Source organism: Dermochelys coriacea, chromosome 3 (genome assembly GCF_009764565.3).
Source record: "Dermochelys coriacea isolate rDerCor1 chromosome 3, rDerCor1.pri.v4, whole genome shotgun sequence".
Classification (NCBI taxonomy): domain Eukaryota; kingdom Metazoa; phylum Chordata; order Testudines; family Dermochelyidae; genus Dermochelys; species Dermochelys coriacea.
Genome location: NC_050070.1, coordinates 111,783,833 through 111,810,745, shown reverse-complemented (window position 1 = coordinate 111,810,745; position 26,913 = coordinate 111,783,833). Strand labels below are relative to the sequence as shown.

Below are 26,913 nucleotides of genomic sequence, written 5' to 3'. Positions count from 1 at the left end.
TTTGAAATTTTTAGGGGTCTGCAAATGAAAAAAGGTTGAAAACCACTGCTGTATACAAATGCACACAGTACAAAAGTATTAACAATGTTTAGCCAGGTTGATCTCAAACTAGACATGAAATTCAGTTCACATTCCTAGTTGAAGATAGGTTTCAGAGTAGCAGCCGTGTTAGTCTGTATTCGCAAAAAGAAAAGGAGTACTTGTGGCACCTTAGAGACTAACAAATTTATTAGAGCATAAGCTTTCGTGAGCTACAGCTCACTTCATCATCATGCATCCGATGAAGTGAGCTGTAGCTCACGAAAGCTTATGCTCTAATAAATTTGTTAGTCTCTAAGGTGCCACAAGTCCTCCTTTTCTTTTTGCGAATACAGACTAACACGGCTGCTACTCTGAAACCTCTTCAGTGTGTTATTCTTAGCACAAGAAAAAGTAAAAAGTCCTTATGTTCTAAATAACAATGCATGGGGCCACGTCTGTATTTCTTACAGCGCACTTATTCGCTATGGGATAAATCCTCAGAGCTACCGAGCAGCCACCGCTCTCCCTCACTTCACTGCAGGTGCTCAGAATTTCTCTGGATCTGAGCCTTCAGTAAGCGTCGGCCTGCGCGCTGAGCCTTCGAAGGAGGGTTTTGAAAAGCACAGGCGGAAGTGGGGCATGAGGTCAGCACGCCTTTGGCAGCGCTTTACAGGCCCGCTCTGCTCCCCCTGGCTTTTCCCCTGAGGCGGGGGGGGGGCAGGATTGAATTCATTCCAGCTCCTACTCTTGGAACAGATTTCAAGTGACGTTATTTTTTAAAGCGTCCTCTTTCCCCAGGGCCCATGCGCGGTCACATCGAACAACGTGCCCGTGTAAAACACGAGCCAGGGTTTAACCCGGACCCGGCCCTCTCCAGCGGGCCGCCCCTCCCCCCCCCCCCGGGGGGGACTCTGCAGCCGCAGCGGGCGCCCGGCTTCGATGGACCGCGGGGCCCGTCGCGCGCGGCGTGACAGCGGCCCCGGCGCAGAGACCGAGCCCCCGCTGTGACGGACCTAGGCCTGCCCCGCCCCCACCGCCGTCAGCCTCCAACGCAAACCGCGCTCGTGCGCGGGGGGGCCGAGGCGATGACTGCGCTCGGAGCAGCCCGCACAGAGGGGCGGGCGTACATCCGGGTACTTGGCGCACACGCGCTCACCTTATCCAGTGGGAAGTTCCCTCCATCCCTTTTTTTCCTCCCCTCCTGCGGCGTACGTCATAGCGTCGCCGGCGACCCGCCCCACCTCCCCCACTGCATGGAACCTGGGGCAGCGAGGCGCCGCGGGCAGCGCCAGTCCCAGGGGGGGAGCCGGCGCGCGCGCACTCTCTCCTCCGTCCATCCCGGAACCGGATCGAATCCGGAGGGGCGGACTCGCTCGCTCGCTCTCCCTCCCCTCCCCGCGCGCGCGCCCGCCCGCCCGCCCGGCGGTTGGAGGCAGGAGCGGCCGGCAGCGGGGCTGCCCGGAGCCCTGCCCGAGACAGAAGCCGCCGCGCGGACGGTGAGTGAGTGACCGGGGCCGGGCGGGGTTTTCTCCTCAGTCCGCATCTTCCCCCGTCGGCGCCGCCAAGCGGGGAGGGGGGCGGGGTCGCTAGTCCGGGCCTGGGGCCGGGAGCAGCCGCGCGCTGGCTCGGGAGCGGTGAAAGTTCAGGTGCCGCGGGGTGAGAGGCCGCAGCCGCGAGAAGCTCGGCGACCCCCAGGAGAGTCCCGGGCGTTTCCCTCCTCCCCAAGCTCCGGGGACGGGTAACCCGGGCCCTGGCTGCTTGGGTGGGTGGCCGCCTGCTGCCCTCGGGGGGTGGGGGGGTCTCTCGCCGCACGGAGGGGTTCTCCTAGCCCGGCCCGTGCAGGCCCGCCCGGCGGGGACAGCCGGGGGTGGGGGGCGGCGCGGCGATCGCGTCTCCCCTCCCTTGGCTACTGGGTTTTAATACCGATCCCAGCCTGTGGCTGGGTGTATGTGGTGGTTACATGCCATTTAGGGTGGCTGGCGACCCAGCTCCACCCCTGCTCTCTAGCTCCCCGCCCCTTTTCCCTTTATGGGCCGCTGCCTGGGTAAGGTTTCTTGCGGAGCACACAATGGCTGTGTGGAGGAGACGTTCACCGTATGGTCGCTTTCCCCCTGTTTAGCCTGCCCGTTGCTGCTATTGTTAATATTAATAAACATGTATTACGGTAGCCCCCAAAGAGTAGGGTCAGGATCCTGTTTCGCTAGGTGTGATCCAAATACAAAAAGTCAGCCCCTGCCCCACAGTGCTGTCTTGCCCTTTTATTCATAGAAAAGGGAGCAAATAATTCCTAGTTGCTGAAAAATTTCTCTGATCCTTTATGCGAGTATTGTAAGTGACAGTTCCAACTAAGAGAGGACTTGATCCCCGAGTTGCTTAATCCATTGAAATTTAAAAAAAAAGGGGACGCAACTTGTTCCTATATAAATACAAAGGAGATAGTATAGCTGAACACTGATAATACTTAGTCTTGTCGTGAGTGCAGGGGACTGGTCTAGGTGACCTCTCAAGGTCTCTTCTAGTCCTACGATTCTATGATAATAAAGAATAACAAACATAAATATAGGGGGGCTGGGTAGTGACTTTGCCTAAAACTTTTAGCTGTTAAAAAAAAAAATCATGCAGTCTATTTTTGAGAAACCTGTAACACCTTTGCAATTTGGCAGGGAGAAAGCTGTAGGGTTGGATAAGTGTTTTTTCTTTGTCCCCTGGAATTCCATTCAGATTTGGCTGAGAAACTTTTCAAATCCGCATTTCTCTTCTGTTGTTTGTATTATTAGCTGATAACCTCCCCAGGAAGTGGGGAAAGAGAGAGCTGGGCTGGGTTCCCTTCCCTTTCTCTGGGCCCAGAACATAGCCCAATCCCCTACCTCACCCAGGATAACAATCTTCTGTCACTGCTAGGTAATATAACTAATTCTGTAACTCAACCTGTGTTGCAGTTCTGAAGGCTTAGGGTTCAAACTCTGCAGAAGATGCAGAATAGTGGGATTCAGAGTAGCAGCCGTGTTAGTCTGTATTCGCAAGAAGAAAAGGAGTACTTGTGGCACCTTAGAGACTAACGCATTTATTTGAGCATAAGCTTTCGTGAGCTACAGCATCCGATGAAGTGAGCTGTAGCTCATGAAAGCTTATGCTCAAATAAATTTGTTAGTCTCTAAGGTGCCACAAGAATAGTGCGATTGTCATAGTTGCATATACTTTTGTTTTTACTTTTTTTAAAAAAAGTTCTAAGAAATTACACATACAAAACTGTTAAAAGAATATTATTCAGGTTGCGAAGTCAAACAGCTGAAAGTTGAAAAATGTCTAAATTTAGGCTGCCTGTGCAATTTTAATTCAGTTCTCTTGAATTAAATCTACATTATGATAGTCTTTAATTACATGATCACATACTATTTTTTTTTTTTTTTGTACAAGAGCGTTCCTTTATTCAGTGTAGAGGAATGAATCAGGCTTGTGTGAGCTGATCGCCATATTTGGGGTCGGGAAGGAGTTTTCCTCCACGGCAGATTGGAAGAGGCCCTGGAGGCTTTTCGCCTTCCTCTGTAGCATGGGGCCCAGGTCACTTGCTGGAGGATTCTCTGTTCCTTGAAATCTTTAAACCACGATTTGAGGACTTCAATAGCTCAGACATAGGTGAGAGGTTTTTCTCAGGAGTGGGTGGGTGAGATTCTGTGGCCTGCGTTGTGCAGGAGGTCGGACTAGATGATCATAATGGTCCCTTCTGACCTTAGTATCTATGAGGCTTTTTCTGTGATCTCTGCCTCATTTGTTGCAAAAGTAGAAAGTGTATTTAGAGAAGAAAGGAAGAGACTGCAAGAAGAGAGAGGATGGTCTCATGTTCAAGGCAGGTGAATGCCACATGAAAGCACAGTTTTCTCCCTGCCTCTGTTTCAGACTTCCTCTGTGATGTTACACAAGTCACATAAACCAAAATTTTGGCAGGGGGCTTCTTACGTGCTTCTTATATTCTGGGTGCTCAACTTGAAACACTTGGAGCCTGATAAGCGGAAGTGTTGAGTGCTCGCACTGCAAACAAAGTGGATGCTTTGCACTCTGTCAGTAATACAATGTGGTCTGGAAGTATGAGTTTAGGGTTAGGAATCCTAATTCTGTCTGTATTGCTAAATCACTGTATGGCGTTAGGCAAATCTCTTGTCTTATTTTCCACATCTGGGGATAATGCTCTTATCTCACAGTGGAGTTAAATTCATTTGTTAGTGAGGCAGTCAGTCAGATACTATGATGATGAATACCCTAGAAAAGACCATGAGGAAATTAATAATTCTGTGTTGATTGAAGGTTTTGGATGGTATGCAGAAGCCACTACTAGAGGATAAAAAGAAGTATTGAACAGCTGCCTCATTCTGTGAGTATAGTCCATCCTCTCTGCACTGAATGAGGCAATGGTCCTGTTAAAAGTAGTATGTGACCATGTAATCAAAGACTGTATTGTAATGCATGCACACAAGAGGGCAGAATTAAGGTTGCAAGGGCAACCTAAATTCTTGGATTTTCTAACTTGACTTTGAAAACTAAGGTCTTTACATTTTTTTGTGTATACACTGTAATTATGAAAGTACCTGTGACTTGCATATAGTATGTCTGAATATTTTCATGTTGAAATACCTCTCTGTACCACGCGTATGTAAAGATATGTAACAAACATTTATTAATCAGTGGAGGGAATATAATCACATAGAAAACAATTTTTTTCATTTGCCAAAGGCAAAACAATTGTTCTAAGCACTACTATGAAAGAAATCCTCTCAAATGTTTTTTTAAAAGCAAATAATAGGTATACTGATGGCTAAATTTCTAATTAGTAAGCTTACTGCCTTTTAGTACAAAATCTTAGCAGAGGTAATGGTCAGTACAAAAAAAATTAACAAAAGACTTTGGTTCAAGTTGTTCATCAAACTACTGGTATCTGTTGCAACATTTTTTTTAAAAAACTTCATGTAGGTGCTAAAATTATCTTCAGTTTTGCCAATCATACTTGCAGTTAAGGTAAATTTGAGTGGCTTAGAAGTAGAACTCTTATAGAATCAGTAGTCCCGTCCCATCGCGTCGTCTCCCCCCCACCCCCCCCGAATGTGGGCATGTTTCGGTGCTGTGCAGAAGCATAACAGTTTTGAGTGACAGCTCAATTACAAATGAGGTAGTTTTTTTAAAGTATGCTTTGTTTACCACAGCCACAGTGCCTTGCAATACTTCAAAACACTCTGTTTTAGCTGAGTCACTATTGTCATCAGCCCTTGAGAGGGTTTGGACAAGCATGCTCGTTTGGAGCCCATGGATTATATATCTTAGTTTCATGTCTGCTGACATTTGGAAAATACTTCTGTTTTTAACTGGCAAATATAGATGAGAAATTAGTGATTCATTGTCCTCTAAAAATTCATCTCAAAACAATCTTGAAGAGCCAAGCTTTTTTTCTTTACACAGTCGTCTTTATTTTAATTCAATAACTATAAAACAGCTAGTATATTGACAGATATGATCATTGGGCAGTTATCAGTACACATTCGCTTTTGTGTTGCTAAAAGGTACATTCTAGCAACTATTTTAGAGAGCTCTTCAATTTTAAGCCCTTGTTTACATGTCCTTATAACATTCTGAAAGTTACTTTGGGGGCTTAGATATCTCATAGTTACTTGTAGCTCAGAAGTGGCTTTTTAAAGCTTAATGAAAAGCATTGAATTGTTTTTCCTCCCTGCTTTGTATTACTCAGTTACCTGGTAAAAAAGGCCTATGATTTCTGATGCTCTAAAACTCAAATAGAGGGGAAAATAGCGGGGGGGGGGGGGGGGGGGGGAACATGCTAGACTGCAATGAGTATGAATGTTTCTGATTGTTTAATGAAGCATGGTTTAATGATACTGAAGTTAAGTTCCTGAAAGTAGAAGGGAAATTAATTTTCTTAACTTTTAACACATAGGATGAACTTAAGGGGACTGATCATCCTGCTGTTTAGTGTATCATTCTCCTGTCTATTGTATGTCTTGTTTATTTAGATTGGAAGGTCTTTCGGGACGGAGACTGTCTTTTACTAAAAACGGGGGCCTGGTTGGGGCCTCTAGGTGCTATAATAGTACAAAAGAATGATTAGATCCCCAGATATTCATGCGTAAAATTACACAACAATGCATTGCATCTGCATTTCGGTGCTTGATCACTAGATACAGGCTTTCATATGTTCAGTTTGCATTTAAATATGCTTGTTCATTCCAATGTGGGCACCTACAAATGTCTGTGTAGAAACCACAGAAACAAAGTTTCAACAAGATGTTATGATTGACATCTATAATTAGGCAAAGGTCATGAATTTAGATGTTTTTCAAGCAAAATTGCCACAACATGCATGAATTAAAGTATTAAACTTAACACCCTCTGCAGAAATAATATATATCATATATGCAAGAGGGTGTGTGTAGCTGTGATTTTGGTTGTGCAGCTAAAAATGTCAACCATCGTGCATTAATGTAGATCTTTGCATTTATAAGTATAAACACAGGTACATAATTATTCTTATCCTTGTGCAGTGTCTCATTACTTCTCTAGGTCAGACTGCTTCCCACTCATCCTTGTTTCTTAACCTCTGATTTGGCTTTTCTGAAGACAGAACTTTTCTGAGAGAGGGTACCGTCTTAAAGGATAAGTTTTTCCCCCTTTGTTTTTACCATTCCTGTGCTCCATATCCCCTAACAGCTACTATCAGTGCGTGACTACATGCATATACAGGGCAAAGATAGGGCACTTGAAGGCTCTTTAATGCTGCAGATAAATGCTTAACGAAATCCAATGTCTGGAAATTGAAACTACACAAATTCAAACTGGAAATATGATACAGATTTTTAAGACTAATTAACCACTAGAACCTATACCCAGGGGCTTTGGTAAATTATTCATAACTTGTAACCTTTTATTCATAATTGGAGATCTTACTAAAATATGTTCTTATTCAAGATGCCAGTTTTTGATGCAGGAATCGCTATGTGAATGTTGTTAAGCAGGAGGTGAGACTAGATAAACTTAATGATTGCTTCTGGCCTTAAAATCTATGAAGTAGCAATCTCGTGTGACTGATAACTGGCATCAGACAAGTATTGCAAAACTTACCATCTTTGGTACTAAAGCTGTTTGCCCTGTTCTTTATTAAGATTAATAATAAAACTAATTACATTTTATTTGTCCTCTGTGGAATATAGAATTTTGCAAAATGTTATTCATACAAACCTACTTGCAGTCCCAGATAGGCAAGCATATAACTCTTTTTAGAGGATTGTACAACTAGGGAGTGATCTTTACAGTCAAAAATGAAGCCTTTTATCTTTTTTGATTTCATCTTTTGCAGAGTCTGCAACAATCAAGCAGTTGTACTGAGGTCAAGTTCAGAAGTGATTTATACATGAAGCCAAACTGGCTCTCTAGCTGACTTCCCTCTGCCACCATCTCAGCAGGTAGAGTGCTTTTGTGCCTGAGCCTTGCATTTAATATAGTTGCTCCAGGTGTAGTTGTCCTGTAGTAGTCTATTGCCCAAGGTTAATCAAAGTTTTGGACTGTTAATTGGGAAATGGGGCAAAAGATCAAGAAAGCATGGCAGACCTGTCACAAAAACACAAAAGGGAAATCCTGGTGATTTAAAATGACAATGTTACATAATTTATTTAAGGTTGTTGGAGAGAAGACTGAGTTCCACTGAGAGAGGCTTGCATTCTAAAATAAAACCGGTGTCTTGTAGTCAAAGGCACCAGCTGGAGGGGTCCAATCTAGAAGTGGTAGAATGGTCTAAGGGTTTTTTCTTTAAATTATTCTATTTCTGGGCTACAGTCAGAAGGCTTTCTGAAGGAAATATGTCGTAATTCAGGGATTGGCAAGCTTTGGCGTGCAGCCCATCAAGGAAATCCACTGGCGGGCCGGGACGGTTTGTTTACCTGCAGCGTCCATGGGTTCAGCCGATCGCAGCTCTCACTGGCCACAGTTCACTGTTCCAGGCCAATGGGGGCTGTGGGAAGCGGCATGGGCCGAGGGATGTGCTGGCCGCTGCTTCCGGTAGCCCCCATCGGCCTGGATCGGTGCGCGACCAGTGGGAGCTGTGATTGGCCAAACCGGTGGACGCTGCAGGTAAACAAACTGTCCTATCCCGCCAGCAGATTTCCCTGATGGGCCATGTGCCAAAGCTTGCCGATCCCGGTCATAATAAATACTCTGGAGAGTGGGGAGATAGTTTTAAGACAAGAAATCAGAGGCATAAGGGGCTTAGAGACAGGCTTATAACTCCTAGAACTAGTAAAATGTACAAAACTTTCTAATATTAAAATCTAAAAAGAAGTAAATGCTGAGGATTTTTTTCTTCTACTGAGTCTCATTGCTGCACTACTTAGAAGTAGCTATAATTTTGCATCAGACATGATTTTAGATCATTTGCCTTTCGAAGCATTATAGTATTTGTTTTGATCATTCATCAGAAATAGTTTGTTGATACATAGAACTATAAGATGCTAACTGAATCTCTCTTAGTGGTTTTTTCCCCATAAGATATCAGGAAACAGTGTTGTGAATGTCGTTTTTCTGCTTTCTATCATATAGTGGTTGTAAATAGTCATGCTTTGTGACAGTAAAGTTAGTAGTATGTTCCTTGTGTGTTTTAGAGCTCTCTACTGAATTTAGTGTTTAAAGTAAGTTTACTGCTTTTTATTTGCGTTAGCCAAATGGAGAGCCAGCACTTTAAGAAAAGGAGTGGAATTTGTTCCTTCTTGGGCATCAAAAGCCTTGGTCTAGTTGTATACACCTGAGCAAATGCTTTGAGGGCAGTTGCTTTGCACAGGTATTGCTGAAGATGTAACTGGCCTGCAGAACCTTATGATGATGATGGTATGTGAGAAGAAAAGAACCCAGCATGACTTCTAGATGCTATGGGGAAAACCTCTTGTAAACTGAATACATATGATTTGACCTAATTATGAGAGAAACATACAACTCCATGAAGCAGTCTTTATGGTAGTTTTTTCTGAAAACAGACTATGGGATTATAAATCCATATAAAATACAAAATCCCTATTCATTGTATGTGCTTTGGGAGGATTAGATTAATTTATCAATGATTTCTCTTCTTTTATGCTGCTTTCAGACAAGTCATGCCTTCTCAATTCCTTTTTTCCAAACAAAACCTGTTTCAAGTATCTCCTAAAACTCACTTGACTCTTGCTACAGGAAGTGTTAATTTGCCCTTAAAAAATTTGTATGGAATCAAGACGTGCGCATATCTCGGCTGAGTAGCTGCTTAATCTTGAATCTATATCCCTTACCTTGCTAATTCATCCTCCTTATTGTTGTAGTTTTATAAATTTTAAAATTGGATTATAAACTCCTCAGGGAAGTGCCATATTTTGTATTTATTTGAAGTGCCTAATACAATTGGGTGCTGTATCTATAATAACCACATTTCTTTATCCAAGAAACAATTAAAAATTGCATAATAATTATTGTACATAGTAAAATAAAAGGGTTTACACATGTGTATTAAATATATAGTGAGATCAGTATCTAAATGTACCTTGTGTTTATATGTACAGCATTATACATGGCCATCTACTTGTTTTAGATAATTATTTCATATGAATGATTACCAAATAACATTAAATGTTATTAATTTAAGTTCCAGTCACTAATTTTGAATAAAATAGTATGCATTTACAACTAAAATAAAGATGTTCTTTATTTACAATAAAGAAACTAATACTGGATTAAATTCCCCTCACAGTCTGTACTTGCTTCCAGCAGTGCAGAAGTGGGAAGGGAAGTTTGAGCAGGAAGTTGAGGCTGCAACCTCTGTTTTGTGCTGGCATTAGCTTTGAAGAGGTCATGGCTAGGGGATGGCTGTATTCAACTTATCTGAGCACCTTTGTTCCTCTGAAGCCCTCAGTGGGTATTAAAGCTACCCTCCTTTGGTCAAAACCCATAGGGATGACATGTTGTGGTACGTCACCTGCCTTCTTTTAGCAGAAGAGTTCTGGTTGAAGCAAGGGTATAGAACTTGCATGTCCCTCTACCAGTTAAATGTATCTTCCCCATTATTTGAAACTTATTAAAACTGAAAAAAACAGTGCTACAAATAATATGCATACTTGAAATGTTAGTGTTATTGTCCTGCTATAGTAGAGAATGAGTTTTTATCTCACTTTTTTCTAACTTGTAAATTATTTTAAACTTTTGAATGTGGGGGCTGGGGAAGATTATGCAAGAGCTTAAATTTATGTAAGAGCTTAAAAAATTTGCCTAACACTTACTAACCTGAGAACTAAATTTACTAGTTAAAATGAAAAATTTCTATCCGAGTATGCATTGTGTAGTTTAAAAGAGTAAAATAGGTCTATCTATGTTTTGTATCTAACTGTAACATTGTCTGTAATTCACTTTAAACTTGCATTTCTTCGGGGGAACAGGTTGGTTCACCACTTTTCCCTTTGTGGGTTCCTTCTCCTGTGATGGATCCTGATGAATATTTTCCTGAATTGTCTTCAGTTTTTTTTCTCCTGCTTCCTTGAACTTATCTTTTATCTACATTGTGTTCTTTACCTTCTCCAGTATTTTTTCTCCTTTCTTCTTCTCCTCCAGAATCTTTCAATCCAATTGTTTTCTAACACATATCATAAATCGTCCCCATCTCTCTCTCCTGCCCACCTACACTCAACACATAAATCCACCCTCTCAAATATAGGGTGTGAAATTTTTACCAGACACAATAGACAGAGGAATCAATTTACTGGTGAAAAACCAGTATGAAAGATGGAAGGGTCAGTAGGGTGGCAGTGTCCAGGAGCCATTCCAGGTGAGATGCCAAATATTTCCACATCCTCCCCAAACTACCAGGATTCCCTTCTGGGTTCTCTTTCTGGATTCTGCCTTTTGTATTAACAATCTGGCTGCTAAAAGGGGATGTCTGTCTTCATTTTTGAGTCCTCTTCTTCAGTGACTAGCTGCATTGCCTATTTCTGCTCAGTGTTTTTCAAAGCAAACATTAGAATGTAACTGTCAGTTTCACAGGATTCTGAATAGACTGGTCAATTTTCATTCTGCTGCAGCTTAGAAGGTGCTGAGGAGCAATAGAGGCACAGAGATTGGTCAGTCTGCATTCAGGCAGACAATATAACATCAGTTTATACTTGATTCACATTGGAAAGGTTCCCTTCAAAATCTTAAGGGCTAGAAACTTTTAAAAAGTGAAAGCAAGTAGGAAAGTGGCCTTTTTAGCATCCTGACTATGCAAGTTGTGACAAAACGAGACAGGACAGCTACCAGAGAGTGGTGGAAAACAGATGTATCAGCCCTAGAATGGTAAAAAGCTCTTTTTCCCATGAACTGAAAAGAGGTTACTTCAGGTAAACTTAGGGACACCTCACTCAGTTCAGACACCTCAGTTCAATTAAGGGCTCCTGTGACCTTTTACAACCCCTTTTCTGGTGTGGGCGTGTGTGTGTGGGAGGGAGGGAGAGAGAGATGAGAGAGAAGCTGCAGCAGGGAGAAAAATCTTTTCCTGGCTGGAAGACTGCTTTCTTGCTTATAAGGGAAGCAATCCAGCTAAGGGACTGTTTGGGGAGGGACTGGCACCCCAGAGCCAGCATAACAAGGCAACACCCCAGAGAGGTGACAGGGAGAGGTATTTCCTTTTTATGTTATGAACTTGATTCTCTTTCTTTGGCTGGAGAGTACTCCTTGGGCCTACTCTGAGGTCCACCTTGTAAATATTGAAAAATAAAATGTGAGTGAGGAATAAAAATTTTCCAAAGTGGGACTGATTTGCTCCAGGTCCCCAACTGCCAAAGGGGAAAATGCTGAGCCCCCCCAGTGAGGTGAAGGAGGTGCCTTGCTACAAGGTCTAGAAGATACCGTTTTGAAGCCATTATTAAACTCTGTCTTAATATTTGTATTAGCACAACAGCTATAATCATGAGTTTGATCATAACAGCTGGAATTTTAATCCTTTTCATTATGGCAGGTTTTCAAAGCATGTTCTGGCTGATCTGGTCAGCTGACTATATTGTATGTACAATAACATCAAGTGATCCTTCAAATTCTGAGAGCAGTGGTCACCTCACTGGAACTGGATGTATTTTTAGGTTTCTCTGCTAGTAACAGTCAAGCGTAAATACTTCAGCTTCTCAGATGAACTGAACCTAGTTGCTGACATTATATAATCAGAAAAGTACAGCTGTTCATTCTTTGTATAGTCACTAATTTGACAAAGTATGGTAAGAAACTAGTATCATGTAGGGTAACATAAAATAAGTCAGTTCTTTTCCGGGCATGTTCTATCTGCAAATAATGTTTATATTTTCCCTTGTCATTTCTAATATGATTGCAACACGACTACTTGATCTGTTTACTCTGAGTTTTATACTACTGTTTTGAAAGAACAACTTTCACACGTTGTTAAACATTCAGGTATCTTCAAACCTAAATCCTTTTTTACCAGAGTTTTTCTTTTTTTCAAGTTAACACAAACATTAGTGTTTCAAGGTTCTTGCTCCCTGTTTTCAGTGAAGTAATAACTACTCATTTTTCATTTAAAAGATTGTAGCCTTAAATTTGAGTAATAAAGATTTCTTTACTTGCTAGATCATGTAAAAGCTTAGATGTGAGGGATATTGTAACTAATGGAAAAATAAAAATGAGGAACTTCAGTAGGTATGCTAGCTTGAAAAATTAAATGTCGTAATGGCAACTAACTTGTTGTTCATATATTTGATTATTCCTAAAATAAATGAATACTACTTAAACTTAAATTTCCCAATTGGAAAATGTACAAATTTTGATGTAGACTTAAACATTTTGTGTTATGGGTAAGGCTCAGATTTTGTCTTGGGTATTTTTAGTAAAAATCATGGACAGGTCATGGACAATAAACAGAAATTCTTGGAAGCCCGTGACCTGTGATTTTTACTAAAAATATCTTTGACAAAATGCGGAGGGAGGAGGGTCCAGGACCCATAGCGGCTGGGCTACTGTGGGGTCCAGTCCCCACCCTGGCAGGTGGGCAGATGCGGGGGGGCTCCCACCACCCCCCTCAGCTGGGCTGCTGCAGGGTTCCCCTGCCATGGCTGGGCTGCTGGAGAGGGGGAGTTCCTGCCAACTGCCATGGATGGGCAGCTGTGAGCCCAGCTGCCTGTGGCGAGTGGGAGCTCTAAGGGACCTCCAGGGAGGGAGCCCCGAGGTACCCCTGCTGACCAATGGCTAGGAGCGGCTGCGGGCCTCCACCAGCAGCCGCTGAGAGCCGCGGGGCTTCTTGCTGAGAGCAGTCTAACCCCGGGGCAGAAAATGTCATGGAGGTTTCTGGAAGTCACGGTTTTCATGACCTCCATGACATAATCATAGCCCTAGTTATGGGCAATTGATTTTAGGTTACTTTAAAACACTGTCAGTGTATCAGTGAGTTCATGGTTGGTTTAAACTAGTGAAAGTCCACTGTAGATGTTCAGTGTTGATTAGCAGGGATTAAAATAACAAATCCATGAAAAGAACATCCAAAAAGATATGATGTTCGGTAATAAGATGTGAATAAAACACTCTGCTGACACAATTACACTTCATCAAATGGGATTCTGAAGTCCTAACTGTGCAGCATGCAGAATTTTGGTGAATTTGAAGTACTCATTGCCTACTGAAAATGTAAATCCACTTCTAAAGTATTTTTTTAAAATATTTTTATTAAGAAGCAGATATACGTTCAGTGCAAACACAAACACCTAGCTAATACTGGGCTAAATTAGTTGAGTCTGCCTAATATAAGTGATTTTAAATTTTAATTTCTGATCTGGCATTAATATAGTGCCCATTAGGTTTATTTGAAAAGTCTCCACCACGTCCTCCCTCCCCAGACGCTTTAAAATGTTGTCTGGATGTGTGTAATCAATACTTGACTCAGGACTAGTGAATGTCAGCTAATGGCTGAGAGAGGAGGCTGGGAACTTAACAAAAGACAAGTTACTAAGCACAGAGCTCAAATTTCACACAATCTGACTTTAAAGACTAATATAGTTTGCTAGGGTGGATTAGTGCTATAGTAGCATGCTCTTGTGTAAACTTATATAGTCTATTTAAAGATAGTGTTTCATGATGGCTACATTGACTTATTTGTTTGTTTGTTTTCGCGCTTTTGTATTCACAGAGCCAAGCAATAGCATTCTTAGTGGCCAAGTGGAGCTCTCGGAGCCCACCGCTGAAGTTGGTTAGCAGACACTTCGCATCATTGTTTGATCTGGGCTGCAGCTGAGTTAGTGAAGTCACTGGTCACTTTTAATGATGTTTGTAGCTCTCTTGAAAAATAACTATGGAAAACTGAATAAACCAAGCCTTGCTGCTACAAGGCAATTTCTCCCCTGCACCCCCGCCCGCCCGCAAAATCTCAGGAGGGTAAAGAGATGACATAAAGGAGCAGGAGATATGCAAGGGGTCATGGTTGGGAGGCACCCAGAATACATGTGCCCAGTCCTTGGCATTTTAAAGACGCTACATTTTTATTACATGTATCTCTTTAGGGAATATATGTTAAAGTACACCAGTGTTAATTGGCTGCCATAGTTTGCATGGCAACAAAGTTTAGTAGAACAAAAAATTTTGTAAACTGACAGTCTGAAAAATATCTTGGTTTGGGTTTGTTAAAACATTTGATGTTGACCTTTTTATTAAATTTTTTTATTATAACTTAACTTAAATGTTACAGACATTTAGACCAGAACCAAAACCAAGGATGTTTCACAATTTTGAAACTTTCCAAAAGCTTTTCAAACCAAGAAACTTGGCATAACTGACCCTTTCCTGAAAATAGTTTTGGTTTTGACAAATCATTTTCCAGTAAAAATGTTTCAAATATTCCTGACCAGCTCTAATATTTATGAAAGACAAGTTTTGAACATCAAGTTTGGGTGACTAGATTTTAGGGAATAGTTACTAAAAATCATAGAATTGTAGAACTGGAAGGGACCTCAAGTGGTCCTCTAGTCCAGTCCCCTGCACTCATGGCAGGACTAAGAATTATCTAGACCATCCCTGACAGGTGTTTGTCTGACCCGCTCTTAAAAATTTCCAGTGCTGGAGATTCCACAAACTCTCCAGGCAATTTATTCCAGTGTTTAACCACCCTAACAGTTAGGAAGTTTTTCCTAATGTCCAACCTAGACTGCTCTGACTGCAATTTAAGCCCATTGCTTCTTGTCCCATCCTCAGTAAGGAGAACAGTTTTTTCCTCCCTCCTCCTTGTAACAACCCCTTTTATGTACTTGAAAACTGTTATCATGTCCCCTCTCAGCTTTCTCTTCTCCAGACCAAAGCTTTGTCTACACTGCCAATTGAACGACACAACTTTTGTTGTTCACAGGTGCTTAAAAAAGCCTCCCCCTGAAAGACAAAAGTTTTGCCGCGGCAAGTGGCAGTGTAAACCGCTCATTGTAGGCAGGAGTGCGCTCCTGTCAACAACGTGAACCCCGCTCGTAGGAGGTGGAAATTTTTGCGGTCAGAAGTGCCAACAAACAGCATTTACACTGCCCGAGTTTTAGCGACACGGCTGTAGTGTAGACAAAGCCTAAACAAACCCAATTTGTATTTGAGGACTGCTGGCAATTTGCTCCTACAACAAAGTCTCGTTAGTTAGCCTTCAACCATACATTCAATGACTAGGTCACTTTGTGATGGGGAATTTTGTAACATCCCCTTTAATAAACTTACTTTTCTATTTTCACTTTTTGGTGTGGGTTGACAGATTCAATGTGTGATTTGAAGGATTATCAGTAGATCCGTTGGGATCAACTGACCATGTTAGTTGACAAATTAATTTTTGTCACTAGCTAATTTCTATGATCCAAAGTGAATGCAACTGGTTGTAATTTTTTTCAATATGAAACATTACTTTTTCTTTTAAAAACAAACACAGCATTCCCTCCCCAATATTCATTTTACTAACACAGTTGCTGCCCTGATCCCAAAATCATGACAGGCCTTCACATAAAGCCAGTGTGGATATGGCCTCCTCCCCGACATCACCATGTACCTTATCCCCATCAGCCCTGAAAGCATCTCTCTTCCCAACCTGAGAATGATACAGTTCTCAACCGCTTCCAAAATATCAGCCTCTACTATTTGAACAACAGTAAAAAGAAGCTTCTCTTCCATCACCATGAGTCCTTCTTTTTTGGATCCCTACCTCTGTTTCCATCCTGGACTGGGAGGGAGGTCATGAGTGAGTGACTGTTGTGCATCAGAATTTTTATTTAGAGAGCAGAGATATGAAACGGGGGCAAACAAAGGTCCTCTTCTGAGCTTGGAATAGAGCTGCAAACATAGTCTTGCAAGCAGACCCTCTTCTGTGGAACTCTCCATGCCCTTTAGTTTTCCTAGCTTTGTAGAAATAGATTGCAAACTGCCTGCCTGCCTCTGTGTGTGTGTGTGTGTGTGTGTGTGTGTATAGGATGGGGCGGTCCTATCAGAGAAACTAATTCTAATATGGTGAAAAGGATGCTTTCTTTGAATAACCTGCTCGATGTTCCTTTTCAACTAATAGAATCCAAAGGGGAAGGAAATATTTTTCCATAGCTATAAAGAGGCCATTTTTTAAACTATTTCTGTTCAGTTTAGAAATTTGTGCAGGAGTCATCTTAAAAGGCACTCCTGGCAGAACAGCTTATGGAAAATTCTGTTATGGACCTTTCTTCCCCCACCATCCTTTTAATTATTTACAGTCAAAACATTTTAAAACTTCAGTAAAGAATTGCCTTAGGACAATGTGCAAGAAGCCTTTGACTAATTGCATAACTTTAGTGATTGGTAAACTATTTACAACATATGATGAAAAGCTAATTTGTTACATATAAATCAAAAGGAACTCTTCATAGTGGGGAAAAATAAACCAGCTGTGTTGTGCCTATCAAGTGCAGCACATATGCTTCTTTGTTAGTAGAGTTCAGCAGAGTGGGTGGCCAAAACATTTGAATTATTCAAATTTAGGGGGCTGATGCTTCACATTTTGAACTTCAAGCCAACTTTAAGTATCAGAAGAGCATAGATTTAAAATCCCATGAATAGCATTCTGTGACAACACCTTTAAGTTACTAAAAAATATAAAAACTTGTTAGTTTGTTGGTTGGTTACTTACATTTGTCAGTTTAGACAATGAAAAAATTCTAGTCACTTTCATTTCTATTTATAGTCAGTTAATTTCATTTCAGAGTTTTTGCAATAGCATACTGCTGCATTGCTTGAGTTGAAAACATTGCAGGGTATATTTGTTTGCCATTGGAAATAAAATCAAACATGGGAACATTTCTGTTCTATCAACTTTAAGTTTTATGTTCAGCTTATTTTTAGAAAACTTATTTATTCGTGGGCAGAGGGATGTACATTTGTTCTGTTCCTTTAAATCTCTACAAAAAATTAAAGATTTAAGAATATTTTCTGTACATCATCAGTGTAGTCTCAGTAAAACATGTCATGAAAATCATGGAATCAAGCAGTATGATGCTTGTGATATTGTGAGATTGCTAATTGTGCTAATGCAAGGGGTTAAAGCACAAATGAGCAACCTGTAAATTTGTTTTTTCCAAGATTAATAGTTTAACCACAAAGATTTGTGGTAGACATGGACTGAATGTGAACAGCAGTAAGAACATGTTGTTGAGCAATTGTCTCCTTTTCTCTGCCCTCTAATTTTAAGTGTATTCCTCCCCTATATCTTAAAAACGGGGGGCGGGGAGGGGAAAATAAACTGACTTTGAAACATAGTAATGCAATGTACTTTCAAATACAAATGTTTGCAGTGGCGAAACATGGAATGCCGTGTTTACTCTTCCCTCCAAATCAGAACAACGAATCCAACTTTCTAGTGCCAAAGTGCTTTACAGTCGTGGCTGCTTCACAATAAAACTGATCACATGACTCCAGTTATGTGGAGTTCCTTGATTGCTCCCCCATCTTCTCACTAGCATTAGCATAACCAGAAAGGGAGGAGTAAAAGCCATTTACGACACCTGGAAATGCACCTTTTTGTTTTTACTGATGGGTTGCGGGGAGGGGGTTAGCAAATTTAGAAAGGATAGTAAAATTGCTGCATGCTAGAACTTTGAGCAAACATATTTCATAAAGGTGTGAAATTATTTTAAAAATTAAAGTTTAAAAGAAGTGTCCATGATCTTGTTTGAGGTCACTTTAAAACAGTGTAACTTGATTTCTTCTTTGAGTGACCATTGCACATTCCCATTCATGGGATGCACTAGCAGTGCAGCTTTGCTGGTGGCCATTGGAGTGCCCCCCTACTGTCTTCCCCTCGCTGTTTCTCAGTGTTTTATGGGCAAGATTGTAAAAGGCACCATGACACTCCAACTACCTTATTGCAAAAAGAAAAGGAGTACTTGTACTCACTTCATCGGAGCTGTAGCTCACGAAAGCTTATGCTCAAATAAATTTGTTAGTCTCTAAGGTGCCACAAGTACTCCTTTTCTTTTTGTGAATACAGACTAACGTGGCTGCAACTCTGAAACAACTACCTTATTACTTTTCAACTGTGGCAGCAGATGGACTAGGAACATCTCCAGACTTATCCATCTTCTTTAAAGACTTAGTGCCTTAGTTAGATTTCTTAGTTAGGATTAATATTAGAAATTTTAGCTCATTTGTTTTCTTTATAAATGTATTTTTTATGAGTTCCTGCACCTTGCTTTGGGCTTACTGATCCTATGGTGGATTCAGAGGGGAAGAGATTAGCATTTAAGAGGTTTGCCTCTTGTCCTGCTGTGTTCTCCATCTTGAATAACTCCGTTTACAGTTGAATAACCTTCATTTCTCTGTTACTCAAACTCTTTTTTTTTAAAGTGTTACTTATTACTGTACTTACGGTTTGTGATCAATTAGTGTACTGTTCATTTATATCTCTGTATACATTATAAACCAAGAATATGTAGTTGTTTGTTTTATTAAACTTCAACGAATACTGAGTTAAAAATTAAGATTGTTTTATTTCCTTTCTCTTCCTCTCCCTGCCCAGAGCTGGACTTGCAATCATGGAGGAACATCAGCAGCATTTACATTGTGTCAATTGTGTCAGTCGGCGTTGCATGACCAGACCAGAGACTGGAATTTCCTGTGACTTGATTGGCTGCCCGCTGGTTTGTGGAGCAGTCTTTCATTCATGCAAAGCGGAGGAGCATCGCATTTTGTGTCCATTTGAAAGAGTGCCTTGTTTGAATAGTGGCTTTGGATGTCCCTTTAATGTAGCCCGAAACAAAATTGCTGAACATCTAGAAACTTGTCCTGCAAGTGTAGTATGCTGCACTATGGAATGGAATAGATGGCCAGTCAGTTATGCAGACCGGAAATCTTATGAAAATCTAAGTAAAGATGTTGATGAAGTAGAGCAGTTAGACATGGCTTTAGCCCTTCAAGACCAGCGCATGCTATTAGAATCCCTCAAAGTAGCAACTATGATGTCAAAAGCAGCTGATCAGATATCAGAACCTAGAGAGCAGACTTCTGTTAAGTCAAGTGCTCCTGACACAGTGCTTTCAAATGGGTTGATACCTGCAGATGAAGATTCCTACAGTGCACTTTATCAAGCTACTGTAGAAACTACTAAGAGTTTAGCTGCTGCATTAGATATACTGAACACTGCTACAAGAGACATAAGCATGTTAAGTTCAAGACTATGTATTTTGCCATATGGGATGAATGACGATTTTCAGATTAAAGAACAAACTGCTAATGGATGTATCCAGAGTAAATTGTCAGATCATGAATATCCAGATGAAGATAGCATGGGAGCAGTTGGTGGAATTGACTTTGATGTCTTGAGTCAAAATTCACAATCGGAACAAAATGGTTCAAGTGATTTTTGTTATGATATAGTGCAAAAACATGACTTGAATGTGAATCATGGTAATGCTTCTGCTTTGTGTAATGGTTTTCATGCAGAAAATATAGGTACAGAGGCGTTGGACCAGAATGAAGATCTAGATGTGTGTGATTCAAAATTAGTAGAACCATCTAATGTAGCAAGTGGTGAATGTATTGCATCTTCTGATGATGGAGCATTGAAGTCTTGCAGCTCCTTTCCTGTAGCAGCACAACAACTTAGTGAAGTAATAATGCCTCACAATTTATTTAATGGCACTGTTAACCATATACAACTGCCACGTGACTCCAGTGGAGAGGAAGTGTTAGAGAGGCAATTGGAACAAGAAAGATTGAGAAATGTAGATGTGTTTTCTCTAATTCATCATCGATCATACAATTTTCTTGTTAACCACTGTTGGTCTACACCAAAGGAAGACAAAGCTGTTGATACATCAGATTTGGAGATAACAGAAGACCCTATGGGTCTTCAGGGAATAGATCTAATCACAGCAGCTTTGCTGTTCTGTCTAGGAGACTCTCCGGGTGGTAGGGGGATATCAGATAGTCACATTGTTGATGGATATCACATTGATTTTGGGACTCAAACGTTCTCCCTCCCATCTGCGATATTGGCCACAAATACAATGGTAGGGGAAATAGCTTCAGCTTCAGCATGTGATCATGCCAACCCACAACTCTCAAATCCAAGTCCTTTTCAGACACTTGGCCTGGACTTGGTATTGGAATGTGTGGCTAGATACCAAACAAAACAGCGTTCAATGTTTACATTTGTTTGTGGACAATTGTTTAGGCGAAATGAATTTTCTTCACATTTTAAGAATGTGCATGGTGACATTCATGCTGGCCTCAATGGCTGGATGGAACAGAGGTGTCCCTTGGCATACTATGGGTGTACATTCTCTCAACGTAGGTTTTGTCCTTCAACACAAGGGGCAAAGATTATTCATGATCGCCATCTGCGGTCATTTGGAGTTCAGCCTTGTATATCTACAGTATTAGTAGAACCAGCTAAAAGCTGCCTCATTGGTCCATGTAGTGATCATCTGAGTAGTCTTCCTTTTGAGGTTCTACAACATATTGCTGGTTTTCTAGACGGCTTTAGTTTGTGTCAGCTTTCAAGAGTGTCACGATTAATGAGAGATGTATGTGAAAGCTTGCTTCAAGCACGTGGAATGGTCATACTGCTTTGGGAAAAGAGAAAGTATCCAGATGGAAGTTCTTCATGGCAAATAAAAGAAAAGGTAACATATCTTGGTTTCTTGGAGATAGGAAGGTATGGGACATATCTGCTTTTGTCCTGAGGATGACTGTTTTCCCTAACATCCCCTCACCCCCTCCAAATAATATGTATTCAGGTTAATTGACGACATGGTTTTGCTTGAAAAATACCATCTTCTCTGGAACCCAATGCTATTTATTCTGAGCGCCAATTTGGGGGGGGGGGGGGGGGGAAGTGCTACAGTAAGTAGTTTGGTTGTCACCTTCCCAGCACATTCAACGTATCCCCAACAGTTTGGGGAATGGGATTTGAGGTAATTCCTGTCCATTGTTTCTATCGTGGTAATATGTAAAGTAATAGTTCTGTAATACTGGGAAAAACTGAAATATTTATCTAGAAATCAGAAATCTGCTTCCATAACTTTATTTAAGACTATATATATCTGAAAGTGGGAATTTTGTCTAGTTTTAAATAGTATATAGATTGAAAATGAAAGCATAGAATTCTAAGTTCTATCCGGGTGTTTATATCATGTCTCTTGCCATGGTACTGAGTGCCTTCATCAAATAAGTAAATAATTTTTAAACATTCAAGTGACCTGAAAAATCAAGCACCAAGTTACACATTACATGAAGAGCTGAGTACCTGCATTTCCTTTCTCTTCAGTTGGACTTGAAGATACTCAGCATGACTGATAACCAGAACCTTACTTTTCAAACTAGAACCACACTGACTTAAAACCACACAATGGTTTTTGCCTGACATGTAACTTCCTGATCAAATGTGTTGAGTTTAAAAGTAAAATAATTCTCTTCCCCACCTCAGCTCCTGCCCCAAACTTCCATCTTGTAAAGTCAACCTAGAATCTGAAAGTCAAGGTGGATATTACTGACTGGAACTTAGTAAATAGTACAAGCTGGTAATGTTGATTTAGCTGTAATTAATGGTGGACCCAAATTAGTTACAAAACGAAGTGTTGAGGGTAGTACTAGTTTGATTCTCTGTTTACAAAAAAACAGTTTGACACTAAGCATGTACTTGTTTTCCAGGTATGGCGGTTCAGTACAGCTTTTTGTACTGTGAATGAATGGAAGTTTGCTGACATCGTAAGCATGGCTGACCACTTGAAGAAATGTAATTATAATGCTGTAGAGCGAAGGGAGGAGGCTGTCCCGCTGCCATGTATGTGTGTAACACGAGAACTCACTAAAGAAGGACGTTCACTCCGCTCTGTCTTGAAACCTGTACTTTAAATGCTATGTCACTCCACTTGCACATACACTCAAGCACCTGATATAACCTCTGTGTAATATTATGTGACACTTTATTAATGTACTAAAGATAATTTCTAGTTAAATCTACTCTGTCACTATGTATATAATGTTTTGAAGTGACATTTATTTTTTATAATACTGTTTAGTTGGAAGTATTGAAAGTTGCCTTAATGTTTGAAAAATTTGGAACTTGCTGGACAGGGTAGTTTTATCTAACTTATATAATTTTTAAAAAAAATTCTCTAATGTATGGTTTTTTTCCTGATTCACTGGTGCCCATATTTTTGCTGAATTAATAATATTTCAGAAATGGACTTCTAAAGGTATGCACATTCAAATAGGATACTTTGAGTTGTAGTGAGACAAGATCCTGACTAAACACATTTTGTGTGTTTGGTCTTGTTACAAATTTCTAAACATTCAAAAGCTGAACACTATTCAAAACTATTCAGACAAACTCTTGACTTTTTAAGCACACGTGTGCGAATTTCTTAGTTTAATCAGTGTTCTAGTGCTCATCCTAGTTAATATACATGTGACCTAGGATATGAATTTTTTAAAATATGTAGCAGTGAGCTAAGTGAACTCTGATTTATGGCAGATTAATTTTAGCACAACTTTCTTTTGAAGTTTCAGCAGTGGTTACTTTTCTTGGGAACTAACCGTTATTTCACTTTTGGGAGCAAAGCTCTTGAAGTTAAAACCATGAAATATTAGCCGTTAGTTGGCATTTGAGTTAAAAATCTTTTTTTTTTTAAAAAATTTTTTTTTTAAATCCCATTCCCCAATCCTGTAGTTGATTAAGGGAGAAAATGCTTGAACAAAATCTCCCTATTTCTGGTCATAAATTGGAATATGGGATGCACAACTGTGGATTTAAAATGCAGATAACAAAAGGGCTTAACTTGTTTTATGGTATTGTAACATGTATTGTCTTTTGTTTCTGTTAATTTGTCTATAAAAATGCTACACTGGTTGAGGGCATTTTAATTGCCTAAGTGTATCGAAATGTATCATCTTCATAAGATGAGGCAGTTTCCATAAGTTGTATAAGGCATATTCAAAATGTTCTGTTCAGCCACAACTTTGATTAAATGAACAACTCTAAATTGTTTCCACAGTCTCCTATAATGTAGAAATTTGCATATCATTTTGTGAATAGGAAGTATGTGCTATGAGAAATGCCCTGACAATTGCAAAAGTATAATAGCTTAATTCAAAATGACTTTCAGACTTTTTTTGTGTTGGTGACCATGGACTGTTGCACTTGGTAACTGTGCCACACACTAAAACAGAAACAGACCAGAGGTTAGAACAATGAAATATAGTATGTATTTCAATTTTAGGTAAAACAAGATACTCTTAAGAGGATGCTACAAAAATGGCTACATTTAAAGCTTGTAACTTCTATAAGAGAAACTTTTTTATGGCTAACCTGGCTACAGTTCACAATTGCAGCATCTGTGTACTGTCCATTCTGGGTCCAATCCAGCTAAACAGTCATTGCCCTTTTCTGTTCAGAACGCTAAAGATGCTCCAGAAAGAAACCAAACCCAGTTCTTCAGTGCCATATGACAAAACTGTTGAAGAGCTCAAGCAAAACAAGCTCTCTGTATGAATTTCGGGATCATGTGTCGTCTTTTCACACTTCTTCCTTCCGCCTTGGATGGGAGCAAATTGGGGAAGAACCCTGTGCACCAAAAAAAAAATTCATCTGTTTTCAGTAACTCTCCATACATATCCATGGTGGTGGCTGCAGGGAACATGGATGATGTAGTAATTTGGACATACAAATTAGGTTTTAGTTGGAGGTAGAAGGATCCCTACTTCCCTGCCTTCTTGTGTGTTGTAATGCTGTTTACTCCCAAAACCAAGAGAAAAGAAACCTCCAGTCTCTTGCAGGGACAATTTCCCTTTCAGCACTGTATCTCTTAGCTGTAATGGATCCTTGCTGTCTTTCCCTGACTTCCAGAAGTAGCTGTCATACTGGAAGAACTCAGACTATTTAGATGCATCTTTGAAGCTGCCTCCCAAGGTAATAGATATTCACTTAGCCAAGGACTACTGTGAATTTGGTACTTAGTAGTCTTTGTAACTACCAGGATCCTGCTTCCTATAGAACAACTGGGCTGGGTAGAGGTGTTTCTCTAGAGAGAAAAGGGTACTGCAAGGGCTTATGTTGACAGAATCTAGCCTGTAGCTCTGTGCAAATATGCAGCTAAAGTAAAATCGGTTCTGCTGCTTTGTTAAAATAGGCATTTTAAATACTAGATATTTTCATCTTGACAGATAACACTACATTCTCAACACATGCACTTTTGTTCTCAAATGTTAGATACTGACTTTTTTGTTAAATATAAGTTTCTATTTTTATGAAAATCTAGAGCTATTAAAATATCAATGCTGTAAACAAAATTTCTGCTTGTAAATTGTTTCATGTGCAGGAATACATTACATAATTAGTATAACAGCATTTATTTTACACTGCTATGCAGTCTGTAAAACATCAGTAATCAGTTTATCAAACTTGGCTGTTTTCGTTCATATTTGTCCTTGGACTTTAAAAAAATCTCTCATTTTCTCCAAATCCTGATTTCCTTGTTGCAATCTCCTTTACAGCATATGTACACAGCAGTTGCGTTCTTTGTCTTTTACTTGATGCTGCATTGCTACCTTTTTAAAAATGCTTTCAATCATTATGCAATTTTTTTTGCAATGTCTGTTAAAATTCTAATAAAATACATTTGGAGTTTCCCTTTATTTAGTATGAATTTACCTTATTTTTTGTTAAGCTTCTGAACATTTCTTTCAGTATTTAAATGTGGCACTCTATGGTTGGCTATTGGATTGCAGTTAGGAATATTTTTAAAATCAAATTAATGCAAGGGAATTTCATGGTCAAATCAGACTTCTGAAAACTGGAAGATACATAATCTATAAATACACTTAATCTCTAAACCCAAATTCACTTTATACTCCTGAAGAATGTAAATTCCGTCTCAATATGTTGATTTCCACATAATTAAAACAATGATCGACTTTGATGTTTTGTTTTTGAAGCTGACAGTTGCTGTTATATGTCTTCCTCCACAATTAAAGATAGTGGCTTTTGATTGATCTAGTTCCATCACTTATCCTTATAACTTACTCAAAAAGCTCCAACTGGAAGTAGTAAAAAGGAAAAATTAAAAAAATGTTGACAAAAAGGTTATATTTTATTGGTTGTAATGCTCCCCATGGTCATGAAGAACATTATTCAATATCTAGTCTCCAGGGCCTATGGCTAAAATTTTTGGGCATATGGAGAAGGCTGTTGCTTAAAATAATAGTAGCAACAATGCAGAGCAACTAGGCTGTGAGGAAAAATTATAGTGGGGGTAGGCTTTTATACTAGGAATGTGAGGAAAAATGTAAATAGGAAAACCCTTGAGAATTTTTTTTAAACTATACTCGGATTATTCATGAAAGACTAAGGCTCCATCCACGCAGCATCTTTTTACTATGCTACAGACTGGTATGGGGATATAGCTTTAAAAATAAGTTTGTGTCTACACAATACATGAATATTAATCATTTAACCCACAGCAGCCTACTCTTGACTCATAGCTTGGTTCCTACCAGTATATAGGCATATGTGGCTATTTTGTTAGGCAAATCAAATTTTCAATTGAACATCTCACATTGTGGAGGTGTCACTTTGGTTTTTCCTCTGGGGACTCTTTCTGTGTGCATAAGGTATTCCAGAGGACATACCTGATTAAGTTAGCAGGAAGCCACAGGCAGATTTAAAATGTCTTATCTGTTTTGCTGGGTAAATTGTTGATAGCTGTGACTGGCTGTTTGGCCCAATGGGGACTTTGGTTACTCTGACAAGAGGAGAGCATTCAGGCTGAACTTAATTCTTCCAAACACAGTCAGAAGGTGTATTGGGGCATTTCTTACCTTGTGGAGAGCAGGATCCAGTGAACTTAGGCAGCACTGAGAGAAAATAATGTTCATGATGGTGCATTATACTTAGGGGAAAAATGTTGAAAAGATCTCTGCCCCGTCACTATTTCAAGGAGCCGGTCAGTTCTCACAGGGCTGCTATGGAGTTGGTTAATCTTATGAACTGGTGGGTGTAAAAACTGGAGGGGCTAATGGAGCGGGAGAGTAATGACAGTACTGATGAAGCAGTCTATAGCCACAAGATGAGGACCTTCCCAATTCAGATATTGTTTGTAAGAGTGCAGTGAATTTATGGCATGGACACAGTTGGGATAGAGCCATGGTTGTTTTATGTTTTGTGTATGATTGGGGGGGAGAGGAGGGGAGAAGAGACGTGCCGGTGGATCAATCCTTCAATGATAGCAAAAATTCTCTTGCTACTACTGCAGTTCGCTTTTGAAAATTTTACTCCCAGGTTTGAAAATTTTGGCTGCTGTTGGATAAAATATGCAGTTAACCTGTTTTCTAGGTATATATTTTCAGACTTATTGAGAGCTTTTACTTTCCATTCAG

General features: G+C 40.2%; 2 protein-coding genes across 2 annotated transcripts in view; both read left to right on the top strand.

Moving 5' to 3' along the window:
- The first annotated feature begins 1,480 nt into the window (after positions 1–1,480).
- On the top strand, positions 1,481–25,173 carry FBXO30 (F-box protein 30). Its single transcript, XM_038393888.2, has 4 exons — positions 1,481–1,517; positions 7,379–7,484; positions 19,055–21,161; positions 22,189–25,173. Exons 3-4 carry the CDS (start codon positions 19,071–19,073, stop codon positions 22,390–22,392), a joined length of 2,295 nt encoding a protein of 764 aa, XP_038249816.1. The 5' UTR covers positions 1,481–1,517; positions 7,379–7,484; positions 19,055–19,070; the 3' UTR covers positions 22,393–25,173.
- Positions 1,490–26,913, top strand: part of EPM2A (EPM2A glucan phosphatase, laforin) — a 105,336-nt gene continuing 79,912 nt past the window's right edge. Inside the window, exons 1-2 of the mRNA XM_038393894.2 lie at positions 1,490–1,517; positions 7,379–7,484. The gene's annotated coding sequence lies outside the window, so the exon portion shown is untranslated. The remainder of the gene's footprint in view (positions 1,518–7,378; positions 7,485–26,913) is intronic.

What these genes read in the sequence shown, in the direction of transcription:
- FBXO30 (XM_038393888.2), top strand. Translation starts at nt 19,071, where the DNA reads ATGGAGGAACATCAGCAGCATTTACATTGTGTCAATTGTGTCAGTCGG. An exon ending in CATGGCAAATAAAAGAAAAG is followed by an intron (nt 21,162 to 22,188) that starts GTAACATATCTT and finishes CTTGTTTTCCAG; the next exon opens with GTATGGCGGTTCAGTACAGC.